Source organism: Anabrus simplex, chromosome 1, assembly GCF_040414725.1.
Source record: "Anabrus simplex isolate iqAnaSimp1 chromosome 1, ASM4041472v1, whole genome shotgun sequence".
In the NCBI taxonomy this organism is placed as follows: domain Eukaryota; kingdom Metazoa; phylum Arthropoda; class Insecta; order Orthoptera; family Tettigoniidae; genus Anabrus; species Anabrus simplex.
In genome coordinates, this window is record NC_090265.1 from 965,131,047 (window position 1) to 965,153,879 (window position 22,833).

The 22,833-nt window shown below is 38.4% G+C and overlaps 1 protein-coding gene across 2 annotated transcripts in view; it reads right to left on the reverse strand.

The window, feature by feature from the left end:
• The window catches only part of na (sodium leak channel non-selective protein na), a 711,066-nt gene that overhangs the window by 626,726 nt on the left and 61,507 nt on the right, over positions 1 to 22,833 (reverse strand). For both annotated transcript variants that reach the window (XM_067148870.2, XM_067148869.2), the window contains exon 2: positions 265 to 393. In XM_067148870.2, the coding sequence (XP_067004971.1) occupies positions 265 to 393 (129 nt within the window). The remainder of the gene's footprint in view (positions 1 to 264; positions 394 to 22,833) is intronic.

Here is a 22,833-nt window from a genome sequence, read left to right on the forward strand (position 1 = left end):
GTCATTAGATTTCCAAATTACTAATAAAACTACTTTTTCTGAGGATGAGAATCTTAAATCTGGCAGCTGCAATGGTATGGGTATTATCTCCAGAATGTCAGGTAGCTGAATAAACTAACTTATCATAGGTGTAATTCTAGTTATATGGTTGGAGATTGATCATTATTATTTAGAACACAAAGGGAACAACATTCTACCATTTTGATAAATGTCCTTTTAATCAAACTTGCAGCAAGATAAGTATAACAGAGGAGAGATACTTACCATGTTGACCCACTCAATGTCAGCACTTTCATTGAGGGATTCTTCTGGGCCATAGTCAGCCAAAACCTGCTCTCCCTTGAGACTCTGCTTCCTACCCAGCATCATAGCCGCAGCTCGTATTGAGTTGAACTGTTGAACAGACAAATACAAATAACAGCTACCAGATGATAAATACAGCATTTACAGAATCCAGTACCTCCTATATTTAAATAACATCATTCTGTAGTCTTCAACCCTTCTAGATGCCATGCTATTTATTTGAAATATGCATTGTTATGGAGTTTTAGAACATGGTACAATTATTTGGAAAAAGGATTATGATAAGAGGACACAAAAAAAAAAAAAAACACAACAGATGTAAGATTTTACATGGAATGATTCCTATCCTCTATTTGTACCTTCAGCCTTAATGAGAAACGTGTTCATTAGCACACTTATGCTAATAATAATAATAATAATAATAATAATAATAATAATAATAATAATAATAATAATAATAATAATCTACTTCTTCAACGTAAGAGTTTTCCTACAGGTGCAGGGTCCACCTCCTGCCTCAGTCCAGTGGTATTTGAAGATACTCAAACACGTCAGCCCCGTGTCAGTAGATTTACCAGCATATAAAAGAACTCCTGCGGGACAAAGTCCCAACACCTCGGTGTCTCCGATAACCATAAAAGTAGTTAGTGGGGCATAAAACCAATAACATTATTATTATTATTATTATTATTATTATTATTATTATTATTATTATTATTATTATTATTATTATTATTATTATTATTAAAAACATTTTGAAGTATATCAAATTTGACACCTAGAAAATAAAAGAATAACCTTCTTGTAAAATTTCAACTTTGTACGTCAAATGGGTTTGAAGGGATAAATTCTTTTGTTTCCAGAGCTAATCTAATTTAATGACTTAGAGGTAGAATGTTTTAAAATATTTCCTACTTTACATCTAGGATTTTTTTAAATATACCGCTACTTAGAATTTCATCTTCGTACATAAACTGTTTTGGAGGAATGAGTATTTTTGTTTTTGAGTCTTAACCCTCATTTAACACCCTTAGGGATAAATCCTTTTTAATAATAATAATAATATTGTTATGGGCTTTACATCCCACTAACTACTTTACAGCTTTTGGTGATGTCGAGGTGCTAGAATTTAGTCCCATGGGAGTTCTTTCATGTGCTAGTAAATCTACCGACACAAAGCTGATGTATTTGAACACCTCCAAATACCTCTGGACTGAGCCAGGATCGAACCTGCCCTGTTGGCATCAGAAGGCCAGGGCCTCAACCATCTCAGCCACTCAGCCCAGCTAATCTTTTTTCACACCAGGTAAATGCTGGGGCTGTACCTAAATTAAGGCCATGGTCATTTCCTTCCCAATTCTAACTCTTTCCTATCCCATCATCGCCAATAAGAGCTACCTGTGTCTGTGCGACATCAAGCAAATTGAAAGAAAACTTTTGTTATTTAACACGTATAATATCATTTGAAATAGTGTGGTTTTTTGTGGTATTATGTGATTCACTTCTAGGTATGAAATTCACGGCATTAAATCCATCATAAATTAAAATATCCCTCGATGATAGCTCCTTGCTCACTATTTGCATTAGCAACTCACAGCGCTAGACTGCGTGGTAACTCAGGGAAGTCTGTTAGAGTGTTCTGAACCTCATGACTTGCACATTCTCCATACCTGGACCATTTCAGTGGAAGAATTGAATGCATTTATTGCATTACTTTATGCTTGTGATGCATACAGTGCAAAAGGAAAATCTGCCAACTTTCTTTGGTCTAAAGACCGGGGACCAGCTTTCTTTAGTGAGACAATGTTATGGCAGATCAAAACTGTTACATGTTTTCTGTTTCAACATGAAATCTACAAGGTCAGAGCATCTGCAGAATGACAAATTTGCGCTTATGTCAGAGGTCTGGAATAAGTTCATAGATAACTGTCAATTATGCTACAAGCCAGATGCAAACATGTGTATTGATGAATATTGATGAACAACTATTTCCTATTAAAAGCAGATGTAGATTCATCTAATTCAACCCACACAAACCTGATAAGTTTGGCATCAAATTCTGGGTCAACATGGATGTAAATTCAAATATACCTTGAATGCCATTTTCTAACTTGGAAAGGACAAATTACAACCAGCTGTCCAGATATTATGTGAGAATGTAGTTCTACATCTTGTTGCTCCATTTCTTGACAAGGGAAGAAATGTAACTACTGACAACTATCTTACATCGGCGAGTGTTACAGAAAAACTGAAAGAGAGTAGAACAAGTATTGTGGGTACAGTAAATAAATCACAGCAAAAACTTCCTGACTCAGTGAGAGATTTGAATGCAGAGTTATATAGCACCTCAGTGTTGAAGTGTGGTGACACCACTCTCTATGTGTATCAATTGAAGCAAGGAAAGAGTTTGGTGTATCGAAGTGTAAGTGTAGAGAGAAGTCACAAAAAGAATATGGAGTGGACATAGCAGATCAGATGGGTTGCTTTTACATAATGAAAGGACTATTCCTACGTTGGTCTGTACAGGTTTTCTACAATATGCTAGATTTTGCAGGGATCAATGCCCAAATTCTCAACACAGGTGTCACTGGAAAGAAAATTAGTCGAAGTTCATTTTTGCTTCAGGTCCATGGGTGATTGACCTGAATGCAGATCAGTAGTGACTGAAATGCCACAAGACAACAAGGAAGAACCTAATACAATGAAAAGGCATCAGTGACAGATTAGCGTGGTCCTTATATGGGGAGTTCCTAAAAAATATTGAGTGATTTCAATGCACATCCCGTAAGTGTTTTGCTTTTGGAATGTTTTGATAATGTGCAAAATTTCATTACAAATTGGTTAATGTTAACCTGAGCTGCAATGGACCTAAATATCTAAATAAGACTAAAATATTGAATTAATGTATGTTTTCCTCTATTCTCATAAACACCGAAATCAACATATATATATATATTTTCACAAATGTTCTTAAATAATGTATTGTTCTATAACAGAACAACACAAAATGTGTTAACACCCCCCTAAATCAATACCAATTTTAGCACAATTTTCTCTTTAATGTGTCTTTTCTACAATAACAGTATTGTCTCCAGTGATCTTGCACACACTGCAACATGAATTTTCTGTTGTTCTTCATCGGCTGTTAAAAGTCCGCTGAAATGTTGTATTAACTTCACTTCTCTCTCTGCCATATCATTTTCCACTTTAAGATTTTTCATTGTCTCTTTGGGATTAAGGTAGGAAATGTTTTCATGCCAAGAAGTAGGATCCATTAAGAAATCTAAATCTTCTTCAATATGTCAAAACTGTTGACTGAAATGAACTTGTCAATTCCCTTACCTCACTAAGAGATTTAAAATGTAATCTGTTAATATAAATTTTGATATATTTTGAACAGCTGGTGTAAAAATGATACATTTAAATGTACGGAATTATCTACGTGAAAAAATTACCCAAAAGTTTTGTAACTTCACCCGATAGAACAGTCTACCTCCTTTTGGTTCCCAAGATTTCCTCCTTCAGGTTTCTAACCATACATTTTTTTGTGCCATTGGTAACCTTGTCATCAAACTGTGATATCACACAAATATCTTTATAGAAATACCATAAGCGCTAAGAGCACTTCTTTAGAACACATGAAGACACCATTGTACTTTCTTTTTCATACTGGTTTAACTATTTCAACAAGCACAAGTCATTGTAAGGTGCTGCATGCTGATGAACTCAAAAACCACCACTTTGCATATACTTTTACCATAAGTAAACAAATGCCTTTAGACCACCCAACCCATCTTAAGTCATGCAAAGCTCCCGGTGGCCTTACTTTTAGATTCAAGTCCATAGTTGCCCCCAAAATCATAATGTACAATTCAATGAGTTCACGGTAATCAATTTTCAGGTCTTCCTCTTTTAGTAGTTTTCGGAAAAATATCATGGCTTCTTCAATTTCGACACCAATTGTAATCGTATAAAAGTACAATCGCCAATTTTAGGTTAGGCAATGCTCGTAAGTGACGATCTCCTGACTTTAGGTTAGGAAATTTTTGTAAAATAAAATGTAAAATAAAGTAGTGAATATCACATGAGTTTGTTAAGATGTAAGAACATAGCATTGTAAGAAGAATTTGTAGTTAGAGAATATTGCATATGCGCATCTTTATATTTTGTATAAATTTTGCCGGCCAAGTGGCTCAGCCGGTTGAGGCGCTGGCCTTCTGACTCCAACTTGGCAGGTTCGATCATGGCTCAGTCCGGTGGTATTTGAAGGTGCTCACATACGTCAGCCTCGTGTCGGTAGATTTACTGACACATAAAAGAACTCCTGTGGGACAAAATTCCGGCACCTCGGTGTCTCCAAAAACCGTAAAAGAGTAGTTAGTGGGACGTAAAACAAATAACATTATTATTATTATTATTATTATTATTATTATTATTATTATTATTATTATTATTATTATTATTATTATTGTATAAATTTCTGATTGGGTAAGTCTCTGTACATATGGCCTAGCAGTGAAGATACTGCAACAAGGAAAACAGTGACTGTATCAGTATAGACGGTTAAGACAGTTGAAAGTGTTGCAACAACTGGTTTAGAAACCTGGGGTATGGCCAGTAAGTGTATGCTGAAAATGGTAATTCATTAATGTGGATGAACGTGCAACATCGCTACTTGCAGATTGCCAGCTCGGTAAACAATCCAAAAGCTCCGATTTCGAACAAGGTTCATTGGAAACTCCAGGTTCTCATGGAGGGAATCAGATATCCCTCCACCAATAGAGCATATCAAAAATCTTCCATTCGGAATTGCTGGGCAGGCATTGGTTCCATTGTGGAGTTTTATCTCCCGTATGCAGTTATCAGACTGTGCCTCTTAAATAGGCTTCTGATAGGTTCACCTGCATACGCCCCAGCGTCGGTGGGTGGGGTCTGACACATCCAACTCTGACGAGTCTAGTGTCAGACCTAAGACAAAACGCTGGTTGGTAGAGCAAACGCCTGAAAAGCCATACAAGGTTCATTGACCAAGAGACGCTTGAAGATGTGGCAGTTGGAGCGTTGCTTCCAGTGGACTTTTGCAGACATGACAGCCACGTGGAGCAAGCCTATATATGTATACATTACATACATACATTATCATTACAGACCGTTATGCCTTTCAGCATTCATTCCGCAAGCCTCTGTGAATTTACTAAACGTCACCACAATTCTCTATTTGCAACTAGTGCTGTAGCCTCATTTAGTTCTATACGTCTTATCTTTAAATCATTAGAAACTGAGCCTAACCATCATTGTCTAGGTCTCCCCTCCACTTCTCTTACCCTCCATAACAGATACCATTACTCTCCTAGGTAACCTATCCTCCTCCATTCGCCTCACATGACCCCACCACTGAAGCCGGTTTGTGCGCACAGCTTCATCCATCGAGTTCATCCCTAAATTAGCCTTTATCTCCTCGTTTCAAGTACCCTCCTGCCATTGTTCTACCTGTTTGTACCAGCAATCATTCTTGCTACTTTCATGTCTGTTACTTCTAAATTATGAATAAGATATCCTGAGTCCACTCAGCTTTTGCTCCTGTAAAGCAAAGTTGATCTGAAAACAGACCGATGTAAAAATAGTTTCGTCTGGGAGCTGACTTCGTTCTTACAGAATACTGTTGATCACAACTGCGAGCTCACTGCACTACCTTTACTACACCTTAATTCAATCTTTCTTACTATATTACCATCCTGGGAGAACACACAACCTAAATACTTGAAATTATCTACCTGTTCTAGCTTTGTATCATCAATCTGACATTCATTTCTGTTGAATTTCTTACCTAATGACGTCAATTTAGTCTTCGAAAGGCTAATTTTCATACCATATCCATTGCACCTATTTTCAAGTTCCAAGATATTAGACTGCAAGCTTTCTCCACAATCTGCCATTAAGACCATGTCGTCAGCACAGGCCGAACTGCTTACTACATTTCCACCTAACTGAATCCCTCCCTGCCATTTTATACCTTTCAGCAGATGATCCATGTCAACTATGAACAGCAAAGGTGAAAGATTACAGCCCTGTCAAACCCCTGTAAGTACCTTCACCAAGAACTCATTCTACCATCAATTCTCACTGAAGCCCAATTGTCAATATGCCTTTGATTGATTTTAATAATCTACCCTTAATTCCATAGTCCCCCAGTATGGCGAACATCTTTTCCCTCAGTACCCTGTCATTTGCTTTCTCTAGATCTACAAAACATAAACACAACTGCCTATTCCTCTCATAGCATTTTTCAATTACCTGGCGCATACTGAAAATCTGATCCTGACAGCCCCTCTGTGGTCTGAAACCACACTGGTTTTCATCCAACTTCCTCTCAACTACTGATTGCACCCTCTTTTCCAAGATGCCAGTGAATACTTTGGCTGGTATACTAATCAATGAGATAACTCGATGGTTGTTGCAATCCTTCCTGTTCCCTTGCTTACAGATAGGTGCAATTACTGATTTTGTCCAATCTAAAGGTACTTTACTAACACTCCATGCTATCTTATTACTCTATGAAACCATTTCATCCCTACTTTCCCACTATACTTCACAATTTCAGGTCTAATTTAATCTATTCTTGCTGCTTTATGACAATGGAGTTTATTTACCATCCTTTCCACTTCCTGCAGCGTAATTTTACCAACATCATTTTCCTCTTCTCCATGAGCTTGGCTGTTTGCAACACCACCAGGAAGATTTCCTTTTACGTTGAAAAGATGTTCAAAATATTCCCTCCACCTCTCCAGTGATTCACCTGAATTACTCAAAACATTGTTCATTTCCTTTTTTCCTCCCTTCCTAAGATTCTTCATTACTATCCAGAAAGGTTTCTCTGCTGCTTGACCTAGGACTTCTTTCTAGATTCAACAACTATTTGTTTTGCTCTGTTTCTTTCATCTACGTACAATTCCCTGTCTGCCTCGGCCCTTGTTTGGAGCCATTTCTGATAAACCTTCTTTTTACATTTACAAGCTGCTCTCACTTCATCATTCCACCAAGATGTTCGCTTTTTCCCATTTTTACACACAATTGTTCCTAGGCATTCCCTTGCTATTTCTACTACAGCATCCCTGTATGCCACCCATTCTCTTTCTATATCCTGAACCTGCTTACTGTCTGCTGTTCGAAACTTCTCACTAATCATATCCATGTACTTTTGTCTAATTTCCTCATCCTGGAAATTTTCTACCCTTATTCGTTTGCAAACAGATTTCATTTTCTCTATCCTAGGCCTAGAGATCCTTACTTTACTACAGATCATATAGTGGTCTGTATCATCGAAAAATCCCTGGAAAACTCATATATTCCAAACAGATTTCCTGAATTCGAAGTCGGTTGAGATATAGTTTATTACAAATCTGATACCCCTAGCCTCCTATATGTAGCAGTGAATAGCCTTATGCTTGAAGAATGTATTCATAACTGCTAAACCCATACTAGCACAGAAGTCCAGCAAACGCTTCCCATTCGCGTTAGCTTCCATATCTTCCCCACATTTACCAATCACCCTTTCGTATCCTTCAGTTCTATTTCCAACTCTCTCACTGAAATCGGCCATTAGCACTATCCTATCCTTGCTGTTGACCTTGACCACGATGCCACTCAATGCTTCATAAAACTTGTCAATTTCATCCTCATATGCACCCTTACATGATGAATACACTGAGACAATTCTCATCCTACTTCCTCCAATTGCCAAATCTACCCACATCATTCACTCATTTACGTGCCTAACAGAAACTATGTTGCGTGCAATGGTATTCCTGATAGACAGTCCTACTCCATACTCGGCCATTCACTTTTTAACACCCATCAAGTACACTTTATAATCTCCTATCTCTTCCTCGTTATATCCCCTTACCCAAATATCACTTACTCCTAGCACATCCAGATGCATCCTCTTTGCTGACTCAACCAGTTCTACTTTCTTTCTTCCATAAGCCCCATTAATACTGATAGCTCCCCATTGAATTCCATTTTGTTCACCAAGTTGTTTCCAAGGAGTCCCTCGCCTGTCAAACGGGAGTGGGATTTGTTACTCCCATAGGTCCGAGGCTTGCTTAAAACATTTTGAGCCTCGGCAAATTCATGAAGCAGGATGCTACTCTACTTAAACATAGTCCAAGTGAGGATCTCTCCTCTAACGAGTTATGGACCACCGGTGGATTGTATAGTCCTAGGCACCTGAGCACAAGGAGGGTCATGACTCAGAATATGTCTGAGATGCCCACTCCCATTCCATAGCAACTGGTATCCCGACCCTCAGGACCACTTACTAGGCCACTCAGCCATTAACCATAGTTCACGAACTAGGACATGACTATAGTAACCCATACCATGAACCAAGAGTGTTAAGTTCAGTCAATTCTTCCTTTTAGCTCATTTTAAGGAGTAATAAAAATTTAACATAAAAAAGACATTATAACTTGAAGCTGATGTTCATTATTGGATTAAAATGTCCAAACAATAACAAATTACCTTGATTTATGCATTTAAGCTCTTTAAGTCTTTAGGCTGTTTCAAACGAGAAATTACCAGCGTTTCGCCCCAGAGTAGAAGTGGGCTACATCAGTTGGAATGCTACACCCTTTCAAGACGCTGGCCCTAGTGCGCCGTTGAGACACCACTGCAAGCCAGGGCAATGAGAAACCGTAAGGTGGTCATCGTCACTTATGTTGATTTTTGGAAGGCCTACGACTCCGTTGATAGAGAAACACTATAAAATTCTCCAGGAACTGGGATTTGACAACAAACCCACAGACTCATTCTAGAAATCTTTATTAACACCCATTCCAAGATTACATTTAGAGGCAAGGTCTCGGAAAGCTTTGAGATAAAAACAGGGTTGCGATAAGGGGATGGACTTTCCCCACTTCTCTTCAACTGTGTCCTTGAAAAGATTGTGAGAGAATGGCACAAAGAACTGACCAACTTGGGTGTCCAGAGTGGGATATACCCAGGTCATAAGAAGAAAGGGCTGGTTGTTGATTGTCTGGCCTTTGCTGACGACATGGCACTGAAACTATTACCGAGCTCGATAGCTGCAGTCGTGCAGCCAGTATTCGGGAGATAGTGGGTTTGAACCCCACTGTTTTCTGTAGTTTCCTATTGTGGTTTGATGTTATAATGGTCTGTACTGACCACAAACTCATCTCCAATAAATACACCTTTGATATTTAAAATCAGCCTTATCAATGTGGTGTATGAAGTGATAACAAATAATTAAATGTTTTGGGAAAATCATTCATTCCCTTCATCAGTGATGTCATTATGTTAAATTAATAACTTTCTATCATTATAAGGTGTATTGACAAGGTGGACCCAAAATAAAACTATCATAGTTTCTTTAATAGATTGTTCATCTCCTGACAGAACAAAAAGATTCGTACCACTTGGCTGACAGAAACTGAGGAAGGGCACTGAAGAACTAGGAATATCAGATCTTCAAGTCAGATGGTCTGTATGACATACTCTGAAAGAAGTTTATGGATTTCAGGAAAAACCCCAGAAAAAAGCCACCCCTTGGACAGATGAAAGAAAGGAGTTACACTGGCAGAAAATGTGAGAATACTGGGCAAAGATCAAAGCCCAACAGTTGAACAAGCGTGGTCCAAACTAGGCCCATTTGATCCAAGAGGAAGAAGAAGAAGGTTTCTGAGATTACCCTCCAGATATACACAAGCTCACAAAATTCGCACTCTCTCTTTAGTATATATTTCACCGAGCTCGATAGCTGCAGTCGCTTAAGTGCGGCCAGTATCCAGTATTCGGGAGATAGTAGGTTCGAACCCCACTGTCGGCAGCCCTGAAAATGGTTTTCCGTGGTTTCCCATTTTCACACCAGGCAAATGCTGGGGCTGTACCTTAATTAAGGCCACGGCCGCTTCCTTCCTACTCCTAGCCCTTTCCTGTCCCATCGTCGCCGTAAGACCTATCTGTGTCGGTGCGACGTAAAACAACTAGCAAAAAAAAAAAAAAAAAGTATATATTTCACGTCATCTGAATATCATTTTGGTTAGAAATCAGGGCATTTCAGTTATGCTGCAATTAATGTCTTGAGGAACATCGCTTCAGTTCTCAACTGGGTCACTGGACTTGGGTTTTTCACTGATGGTTGTCATCATGGATTTATTTGTTTAAATATGTGATTTATATTTCCTGTACACGTATTTGATAACACAAATTCTGTTTTGTGGTTGTGGCATTTTTTTTTTTTTTTTGCTATTAGCTTTACGTCGCACCGACACAGATATGTCTTATGGCGACGATGGGACAGGAAAGGGCTAGGACTGGGAAGGAAGCGGCCATGGCCTTAATTAAGGTACAGCCCCAGCATTTGCCTGCTGTGAAAATGGGAAACCACGGAAAACCATCTTCAGGGCTGCCGACAGTGGGGTTCGAAGCTACTATCTCCCGAATACTGGCTACTGGCCGCACTTAAGCAACTGCACCTATCGAGCTCGGTGGTAATTTGTTGATGGTGGATTCAGTTCCGTGTGGTTGCCATGTCTTTGAGGCAGGAGTTCCATTCCCACTGCAGTAAATATAGTGCAGTTATAAGTTTTGGGGGGATTGTGTTTGTTTATTTTACACAGGGCCTTTCGCTTCAGATTTATTATTAATGTGATTTTTTAACGTAAAATTTCCTTGTTGGTGGAATATACTAATTAGACAGCTAGTTTATGAGATTGAAGTTTTGGTTGGAACTACTAATGTCAGTGAATTAGATCAGATATACTCGTTCAGTCCGTGTTCGGTTTTGCAGTAGTAAATCTTAGGAATGATTCAGCAAAATGATGATTTATTTTAAATTTTAAAGGGTTAACACAGGTCAACTATATTTTCGGAACAATGATGTTAATAATTTTAATAATGAAACCGAACAAGAGGGGAACAAACTGTAATGATATGTAATGATTTATGTTGGGAATTTTTTGTTGTTGTAAACAAACCATAAAGATGTATCTTAAGACAATGTAAACAAACTTTAAACTACTCAATGAGTATATTCCCTAGAATTTCAAGATTTAGAGAGTGTGTTGTATTGTGTCAAAGAGTTAATAAGTGCAAATGAGTTTAAAACAAAACGACTTAACAAATTTAATCAGTGATGCATTTGTGCTCAATTGAACAATAAGAATTGGAAGATAGAATGGAGTAATTCAATATCTGAATAGATTATTAGTGGATTTTCATGTCAATTGACCTTGTGAATTTTTATCAATGATTTACATTTTTTTTTTATTGTTCTTCATTTTGTTTCTATGCTGTACTGCCAAAGTTTTAAATAAATTGCTTTTGCAAAGAGTTCTCATTCCTAACTTTTTTTAAAAACTCTTTATCTTTCCTGCCTATTAATTTAGTTTAAGTTTTTAATTTTATTTTGAAATATCACCTGGGATCACCCGTATTCATCCCTGGGATGAACAGCCAGTGCCCAACTTATAGGCTGGAAGGGTAGAATACAAAGAATTGCTACTTCTACTAATTCTTCGGTTATTGGCTCAAATTAACAGATATTACCTTGAATAATCGTCACATCCCCCGCGACCCTCTCCTGTCTCTTAGACAATTCAAAGGAGATTGATAATCCTGTTGTTCACCGCTGCAACTCACACACCATACACAACACTATCCTCCACTACCATAACATGCAGTTTCCGGTACACTGTAAATGCCACTCACCCTCGTCAAAGGGTCTGCCTTACAAGGGCTACGCCAGGCTAGTAATAGTCAAACAAAATTATTATATCCTGTTGCTTTTCTCATTAAAACACTATCCCCATCGTCGTAACTTAGACGAAATGTAACTACAGTATATCGTCAGCATCATCATCATCATCATCATGAGGCAAAACAGAAAACAATAAATATGGAATCTCCTATGTCATAAACTGTCTCACACTGGATTAAACAATCTTATCGAAGACTAGGGATTGACGAGCCCATTTTTTTAGAACATTGCTGCACAAAGCAGTTGCCCACAAAGAGAAGATCTGGGTTGTACCCTCGGTGCCATCTTTCACTGCTGAAGGAGGAGGGAAGCTTACTGTCGTGAATAACGGAAAGCTCCTGAGTTTCAGCCCATGAAATGACAATCTCTCCATTCTCATCTTCTTGAGCATATGCCCAAACGTGACTACGGCTGTTAAAGTCACTGATTACTATTAACTTTGTGTGTTTACCAAAATTTTCAGGTGGCGAGGAAGAGAACTTTTCATTTGGAGGCTTGTACACAGATGTAATGGTCATGTTGCTTAGCTCCACGGTGATTATTTCAATGTCGTTATCTTCAGTATAATGAGTACTGCTGATCTGGAGACCTGGCTTTACAAATACAGACAGCACTGTCATATTTCACTAGTGGCCTTTCTGCAAAAAATCATTCCTGAAATCTTTGGATGTTTCTGATGTTCATCCCTATGCACTTCCTGAATGCACAAGATATCACATTTCTGATCTTGGCATAGTTTTTGTAAGAGTTTATCTTTGGCAGCTCACAAGCCTTCAATATTTATGGATATCAGTGATATTAATCATTTACAATGATTAAATTTAATTAAACAATTAAAAACCCCTGACCCGGCCAGGAATCGAACTCGGGGCGGACATAAACCAGTAAGTGTGCTTAAAACCACGCAAGTAAACACATCGTTCAACTGGGCAAAGGAGGTTTGTCAAAACTTTATTATTCACAAATACAGGAACTACACTTTTTGTGTATCTTTGACATTCAATTTAGTTTAACTTTCCAATTACAGGCAATCATATCACCGACATATGCAATTATGGTAATCCTTATTGGCAGCAAACCAAATCACAAAATAGCAATTATTAATCAGATATTGCCTAGTCCAATTAGCAGACTTTTAACTGAGAAAACATCAAGAGGATATCACGATAAGTGGATAACACTGCACACTGAAGATAAGAACATTTTAACATTCATAACATCATTCTTGCTTCAATTTAAATGTTTTTAAGTTCAATATGTAATGTTAATTTTAGCACATGACTGAAGATGATCCAATTAGGATCGAAACACGAATAGATGTGACAAATGTGATAAGTCAGCATTTTTAAAATTCACATTAATCATAATGTATTGAATAGGGAGGATACTGTTCAACAATAAATCAATGTAATAGCGATTTAAAGAATATACCTGATTATGTTATCAAATAATTCTGCATCAGTGTCAACCTAGCCAGATTTGTACACACCAAAAACATCAAGTTGCTTATTACCTTTAGAAATAAGTCTTACACCTACAATTTCATATTTCTCATCTGTAAATTTTTTTGTGGTTTATGAATTCTTCTTTCACCAACATGTATACCACCCTCCTGTCTTTCCTAACCTGTCTCTATGATAAACACTCCAATTTACCTCAACAACTGCATTAACCTAATTTCTGGATAACATTCTACTTTAGTTCCCCTTCTTCCTACTTCTCCCTTTACTACCAATCCCTTGCTTCTTGCCCCACCCCTCCTTTGTAACAATTCCCTGATTCTTTATGGAGTACAGAAGATCACTGATTTACTTAGTTTTACCTTAATTTTATAATATTAGTTGTACTGGCAATATTTCTTTACTTTGTAAACAGGTGAACAACAATAAAACTATTAGATATCAGTGCTGAATGTTACATTAACATGTCAGCCTCAACACACTGGTTGTTATATGTACTAGGAAATTGAAGAGTCTGATGAGTTCAATGAAGTTAATGATGTTGTGGAGAAATGTTAAGTAATAGAGATCCGTGAATAAAGATGGATGAGTGAAGACAAAGTTTAAGAACGAAAATCAAAACAAGAGGAATAAGGTTTGGGAAGTTACTTGTGTTCACAATGACAATGACAAAAACAGCTCTGTAAGGTAAGAGACATTTCTGAAGATGATTTAGAACTTTACCATACAAACTATTGGTCATCAGAAGATGTTGTCAAACACAGTTCATTGAACACAATTTGTAAATTAGTAATATTGTGAAATATTCTTCAGAAAATCCTTACAGGAAGTGTTCCATTAGCACCACATACTTTATACAAACTTCATTTGGCCCAGTAAGAGTGCGCGAGGAACCCTTTCTCAGTATTTTAAGTATTGTAGGATCTAAAGTGGAACATATTGCTAAGCTAATTTTATAAAATGACGAAGATATGAAGGAAATGAGCAGAGCAGCTTGAATTCCAGAAGAAAGTCTAAATCATCAATCAATACTGATCTGCATTTAGGGCAGTCGCCCAGGTTGCAGATTCCCTATCTGTTGCTTTCCTAGCCTTTTCCGAAATGATTTCAAAGAAATTGGAAATTTATTGAACATCTCCCTTGGTAAGTTATTCCAATCCCTAACTCCCCTTCCTATAAATGAATATTTGCCCCAGTTTGTCCTCTTGAATTCCAACTTTATCTTCATATTGTGATCTTTCCTACTTTTATAGACGCCATTCAAACTTATTCGTCTACTAATGTCATTCCACGCCATCTCTCCGCTGACAGCTCGGAACATACCACTTAGTTGAGCAGCTCTTCTTCTTTCTCTCAATTCTTCCCAACCCAAACATTGCAACATTTTTGTAACGCTACTCTTTTGTCGGAAATCACCCAGAACAAATCGAGCTGCTTTTCTTTGGATTTTTTCCAGTTCTTGAATCAGGTAATCCTGGTGAGGGTCCCATACACTGGAACCATACTCTAGTTGGGGTCTTAGCAGAGACTTATATGCACTCTCCTTTACATCCTTACTACAACCCCTAAACACCCTCATAACCATGTGCAGAGATCGGTACCCTTTATTTACAATCCCATTTATGTGATTACCCCACTGAAGATCTTTCCTTATATTAACACCTAGATACTTACAATGATCCCCAAAAGGAACTTTCACCCCATCAATGCAGTAATTAAAACTGAGAGGACTTTTCCTATTTGTGAAACTCACAACCTGACTTTTAGCCCCGTTTATCAACATACCATTGCCTGCTGTCCATCTCACAATATTTTCGAATTACGTTGCAGTTGCTCACAATCTTGTAATTTATTTATCACTCTATAGAGAATAACATCATCCGCAAAAAGCCTTACCTCCAATTCCACTCCTTTACTCATATCATTTATATATATAAGAAAACATAAAGGTCCGATAACACTGCCTTGAGGAACTCCCCTCTCAACTATTACAGGGTCAGACAAAGCTTCACCTACTCTAACTCTCTGAGATCTATTTTCTAGAAATATAGCAACCCATTCACTCACTCTTTTGTCTAGTCCAATTGCACTCATTTTTGCCAGTAGTCTCCCATGATCCACCCTATCAAATGCTTTAGACATGTCAATCGCGATACAGTCCATTTGACCTCCAGAATCCAAGATATCTGCTATATCTTGCTGGAATCCTACAAGTTGAGCTTCAGTGGAATAACCTTTCCTAAAACCGAATTGCCTTCTATCAAACCAGTTATTAATTTCACAAGCATGTCTAATATAATCAGAAAGAATGCCTTCCCAAAGCTTACATACAATGCATGTCAAACTTACTGGCCTGTAATTTTCAGCTTTATGTCTATCACCCTTTCCTTTATACACAGGGTCTACTATAGCAACTCTCCATTCATCTGGTATAGCTCCTTCGGCCAAACAATAATCAAATAAGTACTTCAGATATGGTACTATATCCCAACCCATTGTCTTTAGTATATCCCCAGAAATCTGATCAATTCCAGCCGCTTTTCTAGTTTTCAACTTTTGTATCTTATTGTAAATGTCATTGTTATCATACGTAAATTTTATTACTTCTTTGGCCTTAGTCTCTTCCTCTATCTCGACATTATCCTTGTAACCAACAATCTTTACATACTGCTGACTGAATACTTCTGCCTTTTGAAGATCCTCACATACACACTCCCCTTGTTCATTAATTATTCCTGCAATGTCCTTCTTAGAACCTGTTTCTGCCTTAAAATACCTATACATACCCTTCCATTTTTCACTAAAATTTGTATGACTGCCAATTATGCTTGCCATCATGTTATCGTTAGCTGCCTTCTTTGCTAGATTCAATTTTCTAGTAAGTTCCTTCAATTTCTCCTTACTTCCACAGCCATTTCTAACTCTATTTCTTTCCAGTCTGCACCTCCTTCTTAGTCTCTTTATTTCTCTATTATAATAAGGCGGGTCTTTACCATTCCTTACCACCCTTAAAGGTACAAACCTGTTTTCGCATTCCTCAACAATTTCTTTAAACCCATCCCAGAGTCTGTTTACATTTTTATTTACCGTTTTCCACCGATCATAGTTACTTTTTAGAAACTGCCTCATACCTGCTTTATCAGCCATATGGTACTGCCTAACAGTCCTACTTTTAAGACCTTCCTTTCTATCACATTTATTTTTAACTACCACAAAAACAGCTTCATGATCACTAATACCATCTATTACTTCAGTTTCCCTATAGAGCTCATCTGGTTTTATCAGCACCACATCCAAAATATTTTTCCCTCTGGTTGGTTCCATCACTTTCTGAATCAGCTGTCCTTCCCATATTAACTTATTTGCCATTTGTTGGCCGTGCTTCCTGTCGTTCGCATTTCCTTCCCAATTGACATCTGGCAAATTCAGATCTCCCGCTACAATCACATTTCTTTCCATGTCGTTTCCCACATAGCTGACTATCCTATCAAATAATTCCGAATCCGCATCAGTGCTACCCTTTCCCGATCTGTACACTCCAAATATATCAAGTTGCCTATTATCTTTAGAAATGAGCCTTACACCTAGAATTTCATGTGTCTCATCTTTAACTTTTACGTAGCTTACAAATTCTTCTTTCACCAGAATGAAAACTCCCCCTCCCACCCTTCCTATCCTATCTCTACGATACACACTCCAGTGCCGTGAGAAAATTTCTGCATCCATTATATCATTTCTCAGCCATGATTCAACTCCTATTACAATATCTAGTAAATATATATCTATTAAATTACTTAATTCTATTCCTTTCTTTACAATACTTCTACAGTTCAACACTAACAATTTTATGTCATCCCTACTTGATTTCCAGTTCCCTGTTCTCTTAAAGCTTAAAGCTGATAGTTGATAATATAATTGCTCGCATAAAAAGTTTCAGATGCAGTGAAAGCCATTATGGGACACAGAAAGCCCTAGGATGGATGTACCTACCTACACATATCAGTGTCAGTAAGGTGTTCAAGTAATTTTTCCAGAAAAATGGGAAAGGTAGGGAAGATTGCTCATATTCTTTGTATTATTCTGTGTTTAAATAATAATGTCATTGGCTTTACGTCCCACTAACTACTATTTCGGTTTTTGGAGACGCCAAGGTGCCGGAATTTCATCCCGCAGGAGTTCTTTTACATGCCAGTAAATCTACTGACACGAGACTGACGTATTTGAGCACCTTCAAATACCACCGGACTGAGTCGGGATCGAACCCACCAAGTTGGGGTCAGAAGGCCAGCGTCTCAACCGTCTGAACCGCTCAGCCCGGCAGTCTCTTGTTTCACACATACATGCATACATATATACATGCATATGAGGGCTATGCAGAAAGTTTTTAGCAGAGTGTGAGAACAAAATTTTATTTGCAAAACAACAATTACATCTTTTCAAAATACTCTCCATTAGCACATATATTTTTCCAGTCCAAGCTTCTTTAGGGAACAGAAAGAAGTCACATGGGGCCAGGTAAGGTGAATAGGGGGGATGAGGTAACTCTCGCACTTTTTCCTTTTCCATAAAGTCCACTGTTCTGGCAGCCTTGTATGCAGATGCATTGTCATGATGCAGCAGAAGGTGCCCACACTTGGACTTCGGGCATTGTGACCTCCATGTGGCGAGGATTTCGGGAAGACAAACTTTCACGTACCATTCAGCATTGACTCTACGATGTGTCCAAGGTCACAGAGGTGAGATGCACTATTTTTGTAAAAAGAGTTGCCACCATCTTCTTTCCAGAGTTCTGACTTTATCCAACTTTTGTGTTTGGTTCCTCCCCTGAAAAGCACCACAGAGAAGACTGTCTCTTTGTTTCACAGTCATAATGGTAGATCCATGTTTCATCACCTGTGACGATATTGTGTCTTGGGACTGCCCTCCATTGAATTTTTCTAGCATGAAACGACACCAGTCCCCTCTCGCCTCCTTTTGGCTTTCTGTCAGGGAATGTGGCACCCAACGGGTACATCTCTTGGTAAGGCCTAAATAATTGTGAACGATTGTCTGCGCTGCAGTCGACTCAATATTTAGGGCCCCTTCAATGTCACAAAATGTGAGATGTGAATCTTCTTTGATCATTTTCATTACAGCATCAATGTTTTCCTGAGTCACAGTTGTTGTTGGGTGACCGGGACGAGCTTCATCTTCAACTGACTGCTGACCCCTTGAAAATTTGCAAAACCAATTTCCAACTGTGGCCCTAGAAAGTGAAGCCTCATGAAAAACATCCAGCAAAGAAGAATGGCATTCTTCAGAACTCAAATTCTTTTTATAATCATAAAAAATTATTGTACGAAAATCGTGACGCGACCGATCCATCTTGCACCGTGTCTGACTCAGCACTGCCTGTGCTTTCTTTTCGCGCTGTGGAGGAATCACCGCTGGAAGGGGTTGCACGCACATGTTCCAAGGTTGAGAAACATCGCTCTTTCAAATGAAAAGAATCCCATTGTCCTCAGAAATATGGTTTACGAGCTGCCAAAAACTTTTGAAATAGCCTTCGTATCTTCATTATAGAATTATGCCTTTCAGCATTCAGTCTTCAGGCCTCTGTTATTAAATCCCACCACAATCCTCTATTTGTAACTAGATCTGTGGCCTTGTTTAGTTCTATACCTCGTATTTTTAAACTGAGTCTAACCACTGTCATCTTGGTCTCTCTCTACATCTCTTACCCTCCATGACTGAGCCCATTATTCTTCTAGGTAACCTATCATCTTCCATTTGCCTCGCATGACCCCACCATTGAATTCAGCTTATCAATTGAGTTCATTCCTAACTCAAAATTTATGTCCTCAGTCCGAGTACCCTGTTGCCATTGATCCTACCTGTTGGTACCAGCGATCATTCTTGCTACCTTCGTGTCTGTTATTTCTAATTTATGAATATGATATCCCGCTTTCACTCCCATTAAGCAATGTTGGTCTGAGAACAGATCAGTGCTAAGATAGTTTTGATGATGATTATGGTGCTTGTTGTTTAAAGGGGCCCTACATCTAGGTCATCTGCCCCAAAATAGTTTTATATGGGAGCTGACTTCTTTCTTAGAGAATACTGTTGATTGCAATTGCACCTAGATTCAATCCCATTTACTGTAGCCCCCTACCATCCTGGGAGAATACACATCCTAAATACCTGAAATGATCTATCTGTTCCAGCTTTGTTTTTCCAACTTGACACTCAATTCTCTTAGGTTTCTTACCTACTGACATCTTGGAAAGGTTAATTTTCATATCATATTCACTGCACCTATTTCTAAGTTCCAAGATATTAGACTGCAAGCTTTCAGCACAATCTGCCATTAAGACCAAGATGTCCACATAGGCCAAACATCTTACTACATTTTCACCTACCTGAATCCCTACCTGCCACTTTATACCTTTCAGTAAATGAACCATGTAAACAGTAAACAACAAACGTGAAAGATTACAGCCTTGTCTAACTCCTGTAACTAGAACCAAGAACTCATTCTACCATCAATTCTCACTACTGACCAATTGTCAACATAAATACCTTCGATTGATTTTAATAATCTACCCTCAATTCCACAGTCCCCCAGTACAGTAAACATTTTTTCCCATGGTACTCTGTCATATGCCTTCCCTAGATCTCTCACAGCATTTTTCAATTATCTGGAGCATACTGAAGAATCTGATCTTGACAGCCCCACTGTGGTCTGAAACCACACTGGTTTTCATCTAATTTCCTCTCAACCAATGATCGCACCCTCCCTTCCAAAATATCAGTTAATGCCTTGCCTGATAAACTAATCAATGAAATACCCCAATAGTTGTTGCAATCCTTCCTGTTCCCTTGCTTATAGATGTGCAATTACTGCTTTTGTCCAATCAGAAGGTCCCTTTCTAACATTCTATGCTAATCTTAATACTCTATGAAGCCATTCCATCCCTGCCTTTCCGGTATATTTCACCATTTCAGGTCTAATTTCATCCATTCCTGATGCTTTATGACAATGAAGTTTATTGATCATAATTTCCACTTCCTCAAGTGTAATTTCACCATCATCATTGTCCTCCTCCCCATGAGCTCAGTTGTTCGCGACATCACCAAGAAGATCCTTTTACAATGAGAAGATTTTCAAAATATTACTTTCATCAGTCCAGTGATTCCTTGGGATATGGTAGGAGTTCACCTGATTTACCCAAAACACTATTAATTACCTTTTCCCCCCTCTCTTTCGAAGATTATTACTGCCCAGAAAGTTTTGCCTGCCACTTGACCTAGCCTTTCCAGGTTATTACCAAACTCTTTTGATGCCTTCTTCTTGGATTCAACAATTATTTTTTTTTGTTCTGTTTCTTTCACCTACATACAACTCCTTGTCCACATCAATTCTTGTTTGGAGCCTTCCTTTTATGTTTACAGGCTACCCTCACTTATCATTCCACCAAAATGTTCATTTTTTTCCCAACTTTACACACAGCTGTTCCCAAGCATTACGTTGCTGTTTCTTCTACAGCATCCTGAACCTTCTTGCTGTCAACCGTTTTGAACTTCTCGCTAACCATATCCATGTACTTTTGTCTAATTTTCTCGTCCTGGAGATTTTCTACCCTTATTCATCTGCAGACAGATTTCACTGTATCTATCCTAGGCCTAGAGATCCTTAGTTCACTACAGATCAGATAATGGTCTGTATCATCAAAATATAACTGGAAAACCCGGATTTTCCTAACAGATTTGCTGAATTCAAAGTCGGTTATAATATAGTCTATGACGACTCTGGTGCCCCAACCCTCCCGTATGTAATGGTGAATATAGTCTTATGCTTGAAGAATGTATTCGTAACTACTAACCCCATACTAGCCCAGAAGTCCAATAAATGCTTCCCATTCCTATTAGCTTCCATATATTCAACACATTTACCCATAACCTTTTCGTATCCTTCACTTCTATTTCTAACTCTTGTACTGAAATCGCCCATTAGCACTATCCTATCCTTACTGTTGATCCTGACTACAATGTCACTCAGTGCTTCATAACACTTGTGAACTTCATTTGTACTATCACATAGTGAATACACTGAGACAATTTTGGTCCCAATTCCTCCAACTGCCAAATCTACCTATATCATTTGTTCATCTAGGTGCCTAACAGAAACTGTGTTGCGTGCAATACTATTCCTGATGAACAGTCCTACCCCACACTCTGCCCTTCCCTTTTTAACACCTGTTCACTTTATAATCTTTCATCTCTTCCTTGTTATCTCCCCTTACCAGAATATCATTGACTCCTAAAATACCCAGACACATCCTCTTTGCTGAATCAGCTAGTTCTGCTTTCTTTCTTCCATAATATTAATAGCTCCCCACTGAATTTGATTCCATTTGCTAAGTTGTTCCCAAGGACTCCCTCGCCTGTCAAATGGAGCTGGGTCTGTGTTAATCCCGTAGGTCCGAGGATTGCTTAAAACGTTCTGGGCATGCTCGGTAAAAATTCTGTGAAGCAGGATGCTACCCTACTTACACATAGTCCCAGTACGAGTCTGGATTGTAGCCTATAGCCAAAGCCGCCTGAGCACAAAGAGGGCCACGACTCAGAATATGTTCGAGATGCCCACTCCCATTCCATAGTAACTGGTATCCCGATTCTCAAGACAACTTATTAGGCCATTCAGCTGTTGCCCATGGTTCACAAACTAGTGCGTGACTAAAGTAACCCACACCACAAACTGTGTTCCGTTTGAATTTCATTTTGGCTTCAGATTCATTAAAATAGACTCATCTAGTGCTTATTAGTGACTCAAAAAATTGTACAAATCAGAGGAAGATGTACAAGAAATGCAGCTCATCACTGAGTTAGCCGTTCATAAAATGGGAGCAAAAAAATTGTTTTCTTCCAAACTTAATCTGAGCCAAAAAACACTGAGATTTAATTTCAAACTAATGCAGAATCAATCTTCATCGAAAACATCTATTGGAGAGGTTTATTACACCTGCCAGTTGTGGTAATACACCTTTGTATCACTATTCATGATGATCGCAAGTCGTTAAACAAGAACATATTTTTCTTCTACCGCTGCTGAGCTGAGTGGCTCAGACGGTTGAGGCGCTGGTCTTCTGACCCCAACTTGGAAGGTTCGATCCTGGCTCAGTCTGATGGTATTTGAAAGTGCTCAAACACGTCAGCCTCGTGTCGGTAGATTTACTAGCATGTAAAAAAACTCATGCGGGACAAACTTCCAGCACCTCGGCGTCTCCGAAAACCGTCAAAAGTAGTTAGTGGGAC